At 41.1% G+C, this 8,603-nt stretch overlaps 1 protein-coding gene across 1 annotated transcript; it reads left to right on the top strand.

The window, feature by feature from the left end:
- The first annotated feature begins 320 nt into the window (after window positions 1–320).
- LOC148041461 (2-acetamido-2-deoxy-D-galactose-binding seed lectin 2-like) lies at window positions 321–3,758 on the top strand. The gene is made up of 3 exons (XM_087688247.1): window positions 321–1,137; window positions 2,244–2,553; window positions 3,335–3,758. The coding sequence occupies exons 1-3, from the start codon at window positions 722–724 to the stop codon at window positions 3,536–3,538; spliced, it is 930 nt and encodes a 309-aa protein (XP_087544373.1). The 5' UTR covers window positions 321–721; the 3' UTR covers window positions 3,539–3,758.
- Window positions 3,759–8,603: the final 4,845 nt, after the last annotated feature.

Below are 8,603 nucleotides of genomic sequence, written 5' to 3'. Positions count from 1 at the left end.
TCCCCTTTGTTGAATGACTTTCATTTGTCAACTAGGCCTCCGGATAAGCTCTTTGTGGAAGAGGTGTCAAAGGGTGGGGCCCTTCCAGCATGGCATTTTGGTCAACGGACTGCGCTCTGACCGCCACATCAGCATGTTTGGAATGGTCGACAGCCGGTTTTTCCAAGAGGATCAACTTGAATTGGCCGGTGCACATAAGCGAACACAGCAAGTCATGCTCAACGATGAGACAAACGTACAACGGAGATATAGACTCTCGGCTGTATAAGAGGGATACTGTCAGGCTCACAAAACAGTTCTGTAGTATATTTACCTTCTGCCGATATTTACACAGGAAGTCACGGTCAACGATGAGGCAAACATACAACGGAGATATAGACTTCCTGTGTGCAGACAAGCGCACACAGGAAGTCATAGTACTCAACGTCCATGAGACAAACGTACAACGTAGATATAGACTCTCGGCTATATAAGAAGGATACTGTCGTGAGACAAACGTACAACGCAGATATAGACTCTAGTATATTTACCTTCTCCCAATAGTACTCTATCCAGAGGTTTGCCAATAGCACTCGATCGAGACTCAAAGGCGCTCGCAGATCTCTTCCATTGTCTATATTATTCCCCATGCAGTCAGATCACTGACTGTCTGGAATTGTCGATCTCTCTCTTTTGTGATACAATTTCCCACCATTATATATATATATTAGGTCTAGGAATCATGGGTGCTCATCTATACGGTATGCGGCTCTTTGCACTGCAACTAGCGGTAATGCTGGCGGCGGCCACCATGATTAGCTACAACGTCGCATTGGCCGCTAAGTCGCCCCCGGACGTCCACCTGTCATTCACGCGCTTCCCCACGTCCGCCCCCATCAACTGCAGCCTGGACGGCAGCTCCGGTGTGACCGACCCCTCGGTGGTGTGCACTCCCTCTAGCATCGGCGCGGAGGAGGCCATCTTCTCCTTCGATGATGCCGTGATATCGGCGCGGTACCAGTACAAGAAGAAGGTGCAGCTGTGGTCCAAGAACGACCCCATGCACGCCGCCTCCTTCTCCACCTCCTTCACCATCCAGTTCCAGCGCAGCAGCGACCGCATCGAGTCGGGCAACTTCTTCTCATTCGGGGGAGGCTGGTAAGCCATCGATCCTCTCGTGTAGTATTCAACGTCATGAGATTTTCTGCGCCGAGGGAGGCACCACATGCCTAGGAAAGGTGCACTTGGGGGCAAGATGCGCCTGCTAGTCCCATCAATCGTCATATAGTGCTCAACATCATGAGCTTCGGCACTCTATACCTATCTAGGAAGCATACCAGCCAGCCTCCCATCAATCCTCGTATAGTTCTCAACATCGTGATCATCTCAACATCATGCCAGCCTCCCATCCCTAGCTAAATGCAGTTGGGGGCAACGGGCTGCTGGTCCTCTACCTTGGGCCAGCAGACTCCCGCCCCCAACTGGACTTAGCTGGATATGCAGTCTCTCTCAAGCATAAGCTTACGATATCTATAGTAATTCACAATGTGAGAATTATGACGGGATTTTGTCTAAAACTTAATTCACAATGTGAGAATTATAATGGAAATTTGTCTAAAACATATATATCATGCACATAAGCTCTTAGTTAACAAGCATAGCCCTAGTATTTTGCCTGTGATGCATTTATGGACTGCCTTTGCATGCCAAAAAGCATCATAGTTTAAATTGCACGAATGCATCGAAATATGACATCGCAGCTTTTCGAATGAGGCCACTACCCAGAGAGCAGTGTTCGGGAAAAATATTTGTGAGAAACATGTACAATTCCTATTGGACTCTTTTTAATCTGATAAATCACCAAATTTGGACATATATTTTCAGAAAATTACACTAATCTATACATTCACTTTACAAGCTAAAATCCTTGTAGCTTGTAATCTAAAAGGAATTTCTCAAATCTAAACTCCTGAAGAAGCCGGAGCTTCAGTAGCTGCAAAATCTTCTGACGTCTTAGTTGCATGAATGCATTGAAACATGCCATCAACTGCAACAAAAAAGAATACTTTGAAGCTTTTTCTGGTTGTAAATCGATGCTTTAGTCTTTCATTTTGTGATTGTTAATCTTATGATAGAGAGCCAAAGACTGGTGTTGTATGATTAGCTTATATTGCAGGCTGTTTTGGCACTATCATTCCTGCTGTGTAGCCTTACCTTGCTAGCTATGGCAGCTCAGTTTATGTAATAACCTTCTGATCCGACAGGGCATTCGCCATAACGCCGGACCAGAAGGTAGGTACGAGCGGGGCTGAGAGTTTTGGGCTGTTCGAGATCGACGCGAAGACGGGGGCGTCGCTACGAGGTAAAAGCACTCAGACAGTGGCGGTCGAGTTGGACATCTCGAGGGGCAGCTCCTCGGGGATCACATTCCCGGACCCCCAGATCCCGCATGTCGGCCTTGACATCAATAGCGTCAAGTCTGTCGTCACCAGCCCTGCTGGCGATTTCAAGACGTTCGTCGATCGCAAGCTGGCTGTCTTCATTGATTACGACGCCCCTCTCAAGAGGCTCCAGGTCAGTTCTATGTTCATGTCACATGACAAACCTTGGTTGTAGAGAGAGAGAGAGAGAGAGAGAGAGAGAGAGAGAGAGAGAAGCCAAGAGGGGGGAGGGCACTGGGCAGTAATGTCACGCATAGAATCCTGATTAGACTTTCAAAGTAAAGATAATCATGTTTTAAGCATAGTGAGGGGAAAAAACTCAAAGGGACAAAAAAACATTTCACCCCATGTTAATTTTACTCACAAGACTCTTGCAAACATCTAGTTTGAGCTAGGCATGATGTGGCCCTAAGATAACCATATTTCAAAGTAAAGGTAACCATATTTTAGCAAGCGAGGGGAAAACTTAAAAAGGGGAAAAAAAGGCATGTTACACCTTGTTAATTTTACTCGTCCAACTCCTCCAAACATCTAGTCTAAGCTAGGCATAACACAACCCTAAGACCAAACATATAAAGCGCACACAAACACACATGCACCGTATATAAATATGCATTCCAATATTAACATAAAATATGTATGTAATTTTAAGGCTTGGTCTACTTAAGAAAGTTTTAAGGCCAAAGTAGGGCCATGCCATAGCCTCTCTCACTTCCTCAAAGTCAAATAACCACAAGTTTGCATGGCATGGCCTGGTCTTTTGCCTCCTCATTTACAAAAAATGCAATAGCCTTTACTTTGAAAGGTAAATTGCTAGATATGGACTTTCTTTGAGTGCATGGAGTGACTCCACACTTACAAGGAAAATGGCACTAACCTTCTATTTGTTTGATATCAAATATTGCTTATACCAGGTCCGCATCCAGAAGCTCACTCCAGATGGCACGGGTGCCAATAAAGCCAAGGCCAAGCTCTACATCTCGTATGCCCCTTTCCGCTTGGCTGATTATGTGGCTGAGCAGTCATATGTGGGTTTCTCCTCTCGTGTGCCCGAGACTGAGGACGGCACCTACGTCCTCTATGATTGGAAGTTCGACACTATGTGGGTCCATGTGTAGACTTCTCTAAGTATTTTGCATCCTTGAATAATACCACCTCTTTAGCTAAAAAATCAATATTGATCCCACAAGTTTCTCCCTTTCTTGTATCTTGAATAAGACCGGCTCCTAGTTGTATCGATGTTGAAAGTACATGTCTCTTTAGGGGAAAAATGGAAGATGTGCACCATTGTCTTCTCATATAGCTCCCCTTACTCTTGAAACCTTCAAATTTTGGATATGCATGTGTTTTTGAATAATAATTTTCCTCTTCTACCTTCAACAACTTAATAGTATACTCATGGTTGGGCTCAACTAGTGCATTGAAAAGAAGAAGAAGAAGAAGAAAAAGAGGAGCTCCTCAATGTTACTTTCAGAAATAACCTGACCTAGATGCAAAGTGGGCTTACCCTAATGTGTTGAAATGAAGAAGAAGAAGAAGAAGAAGAAGAAGAAGAAGAGCTATCTAAAGTTAACTTAACCTAACCAAGATGCAAAAACAATGTTGAGATGTTTTGAGAGAGAGAGAGAGAGAGAGAGAGAGAGAGAGAGAGAGAGAGAGAGAGAGAGAGAGAGATGTTTACAATGCTCATTTACCAAGATACTAAGGTATTAATATTATAAGGGATGAACATTATACTAATGAGAAATTCTAAGAGAGCATAAAAATTTTTACATTGTTAGTATACACGTCAAAATACTGGTCAGTAAAATCAAAGTAAAATTTTGACGTGCATATGATGCCATTAAACTAGAAATTCTAACTCGATATAATTAAGAAAAGATCATGCTTATTTTAACATTGAGCAAGGAACTTGCTAAACCAATATTTTTCTTGTTCTTCTCATTTTACTTCTACATTTTCTCAAGAGAATGCGAGCTTCTATGGTTGATTTTCTTCATTTTATTTCTTTTTTTCTCCTTTATTACCTTGATGTGGTATTTTCATCCATGTAAGACTTCATTTTGCCATATCTTCCTCAAGCCAAGAGCAATGTTTTTCTTTTAGGCATTTCAATTTTAGGCAAAAAATATCAGCCCTCGAACAAAGCAACTAAAAAGTAGGATTATGTTTTAGCCTCTAAATTCATAATGATCACCTAAAATTAAACATATTGGCATAAAATTTGAGTTTTGATAACCTAAAATGCCTATTTCTATAGAGAAAAGTTATGGATATCCATAAACTTCCATAAAAAGTATATAGCAATATGTGATAAGCTACCTTTCAAGTTGAGGACCTTGTTGCCAAATAATGATCAATTTTAAAAAATATGTATTTTAAAAAAATCATTGGCAAAGAGGTAACCTTCAACTCCTACCTTCATATTTTTTCTTTTATTTATTTTCAAAATTTATTTTTGGTACATTAGGCTTGTTTTTATTTGAAGTTTAAAGTTCAATGATTGTTGTTATGAGATAGAAAATTGGGAGTGTATATATATCGATAGCTTAAAGTTATATTTTAAATGTGTTTTATGACTAATAATTTTAATTGGAGAGAGAGAGAGAGAGAGAGAGAGAGAGAGAGAGAGAGAGAGAGAGAGAGAGAGAGAGAGAGAGAGAGAGAGGGAGGGAGGGAGGGAGGGAGGGAGGGAGGGAGGGAGGGAGGGAGAGGGAGAGAAGACTAGTTTAGGAATTTTGGCACTAAAGTTCAATCTACAAGTTTTTGTAAGCATTCAAAATATTGGGGCTATTCACTTATGTCACATGACATGGAACTTCAATATCAATCACAACATGAAGTGATGAGATTGATTTGAGATTTCTACAAATAAGGAAAGTTTCATATCAATGGGATTGAACTTCTGAAGCTCATAACTTGTGCTCAATAGGCTATAGCACGTGGTACCTTGTGAGAATGCTCTATTCTCAATTAGTCAACTAGAGGATCCTAACATAAGCTTGTCAATATGTTTAGCTACAAGGAGCAAGAAGCATGACGATAATCCCCAATTGATTGAGACACTCAAGTTGTTCAGAATGTGAGTTTGGTTTTTTCAAATTACAGATGTTCTAGGCAGCACTAGATTGGTAGGTGATGTTTGTTTTTCAAAGTCTATGAAAAGAGTTATTCTAAGTTTGTGAATCTATGTGATGAGGTCTATGTGAGGAATGTGATCTCTTGGATGCATATTGAAAGCTTCACTTTTTAATACCTCAATACCTTGAGATATAACAAGTTGAAAGAAAGCATGAATGTAAAACTTAGTTTGGGAGACTTGAAGAGTTGTTTTGTGGAATACAAGAAAAAAGACATCACTACACTCTAGAAGTTGGATTATGGTTCTTTACTGGACCTTAGATGCACTTGTGTGGACAAAAACACATGGAATACTTCATATCCTGAAAATTGTAGAATGTACATGCGTCATAATGGTAAGCTTGAGAAAGTTTTGACATCTTATAACATGAAATCAAAAATAGGACTGGGACTCACAATCAAAAGATACTCAAAGTAAACTAAAAAGTAATCAATGCAATTAGGAAGGTTTAAATATAAGTTACTAGTTTGAGCTTGAATAATGTTATTACTCAAATGCACACTGAAGACACACTTCTAAGGTTGTATCCATCTCAGGATCACTCTTGAGAATTGCTTGTTAGATCAATACTTATCATCACTAAATTTTTAATATCATCATTCTCAAGCTCAATGTTGAGGCTCATTCTTTTGAACCATGCCAAAGTCTAGAATTAAAAATGGGTATACAAAGCTCCCCTTGAGAGTTGCTACTATATTTGAGTCTTATAACCCTCATCTTTGCAGGCATCTCACCTTCGGTCCTGATTTTGTTCAATAGTCGACAAAGGTCAATTGAGCAAACTGGCCACAAAGTTTGAATAACTGGCAACACTGAATCAAGGTTTGATAAACTTGATACCTAAATCTTTGGATCGGGTTAAGATGGGAAGTTGGAGGCCGCTCACAATGTTAAATGTGGGCTACAAAATTTATGCCAAAGCTTTGGCATATAGAATAAAATTTCTGCTAGGGAAAGTCCTTCACTCTCAGCAGCATGGATTTATTCAAGGGCGTAAGATTCACGACGCCATATTGAATCTTATGCTGTCAATGGATCTTGCCGTTACATTAGATATAGATTTTGTACTCATCAATATGGATTTTGATAAAGGTTTAGTAGCGAGTCAATCTAAGACTGAGCTAGTATATTTGGGGACTAATGACCCTCCCTTGTGGCTCATGGACTTGGGGTTCAGGCTTATCAAACATGGTTAGGTGTTTCGATATCTTGGGTGCTTGGACTATCCATGAAGCAACAAGCTGAATCGATGGAGATGAAGATCAGGTCTAAAGTGGAGAATTGGAGAGGAAATCAAATCTCCTTTTTGGGTAAGCTGCTGGTCATTAAGACCATGTTGGTCTCCAAATGTTGGTCTTCAATGTTACCTTTATAGCAATGGTTTTTAACTTCAGCAATAGTGCATGGGCCGAATTGGAGAGGATGTTTGCTTGCATGTTATAGGCCAAAGAAAGTGGGCAAGGTGGGTGGAGATCAATCTCATGGTCTCTCATTACTGCACGGGAAGAGGAAGGTGGTTTGGGCATCCCCCAACTTGCGCAAAAGGCCCATGCGCTCCTTTTCAATTTGTTCAAGAGAATGGAGATTCCTCAGCGTCCTTGTTAGTTAAGCACTGGCTAGCTTCCAATGGTGTGAAGAAATTGGGGCTCCCTAATCTGAATTGGACTGACCCATTGCTTCCTAGACCCGGAGTTAAAATCCCACAATCACAAATGGCTCATATGCTGACACAAGTTTGGCAAAAGATACTTGAAGACTCCAAATGGTTGGGGGCCCAAGATAGGAGAGGAGACACGTCATTGAAGCAACTAATATGGACTTTCAAAGAGGCTTATGACCCCCCATATAGGCCCATGAAGGAGAAGCCTAGGGTGGTTAAAAAGCTACCTGGAAAAGGTCTCTGCAGGTGGGAAGACCTATGGGAAGTCTCTTCAATGGAGTTTATGAGGCTATACTAAATCAGGGAGCGCTTCCGCTTAACTCTTGCCGAAGAAGCCCTTGTCCAAGAAGTCTTGAGGAAGGTGAAACCTACATGGCCAATCTCAAAGGTGGTTTGTGAGGTGAACTTGACCAGGTTGATGACCAGCCCAATAGGGAAACCAGTCTGGAAATGTAGGAAGTCAAAGAATTATTCAAGGAAAGATCTGTCTCACATACTTCGGGCTGCAAACTACTGGCGTAGATGGCACCCAAGGTCAAGAAATAGAACCTGGGCAAGGTGGTGCTAGAATGTTTGGAGGGCTACCCCCTCAAGGAAACTTAATTTTATGCTATGGTGTGTTGTCATGAACAAATTGCCTACTAGGGAAAGATTAAGTAAGTTGATGTCGGTTCCCCCATGGTGTATATTCTGCAAGATAGAGAAGGAGTCTACAAGACATCTATTCTGGGATTGTAGAGAAGTTTGGGGCTTCTGGAAGCAACTCCAGTCATGGGTGAGAAGTGTTGGCTTCTTTGGTAGGATGGACAGTAAATTGGTACTTTTTGGTGAGCAAGTTTGGGGCTTCTGGAAGCAACTCCAATCATGGGTGCGAAGCGCTGGCTTCTTTGGCAGGATGGACAGTAAATTGGTACTTTTTGGTGAGCAAGGCAAGAAGGATGAATAACCTCTAAAGCTGTGGAATGTGATTAGAGCGGTTTCAATGCAGGAGATCTGGAGGCTAAGAAATGACATGCTTTTTTGTAGGGTTAAAGTTTGCTTAGTCCCAAAGGATCGATGGCCCAGGGTCAAAAGTGAAATTCTGGTGGCTCTTAAGGGCTGTAAACTAGCTAATAGAAATTTTAAGGTTTTTCGTAATGCCTTAACAAAGGCCTAAGACAATTATGTCTTGAAGAAGCCTCTTAGTAGGTTGCGTAAATACCTTTTATTCATAATATTGATATTCTCTGGGCATTATAAAAACAAATCCACATCTTTGGCTCAATTTATGAATTGAGGCTTAGCCCACTAGGTATGACATTTTCTACAAACTTATTCTTTAGAAAATAAAAATGAAAGCCTTCACTAGTGGCTCACTTTTTCATAGGGCATAAGTGGCTAG

This window comes from Lygodium microphyllum, chromosome 1, assembly GCF_053477565.2.
Source record: "Lygodium microphyllum isolate KBCC chromosome 1, Lygodium_microphyllum_v1.1.10, whole genome shotgun sequence".
NCBI classification, from domain to species: domain Eukaryota; kingdom Viridiplantae; phylum Streptophyta; class Polypodiopsida; order Schizaeales; family Lygodiaceae; genus Lygodium; species Lygodium microphyllum.
This window is presented reverse-complemented; position numbering and strand designations above follow the sequence as displayed.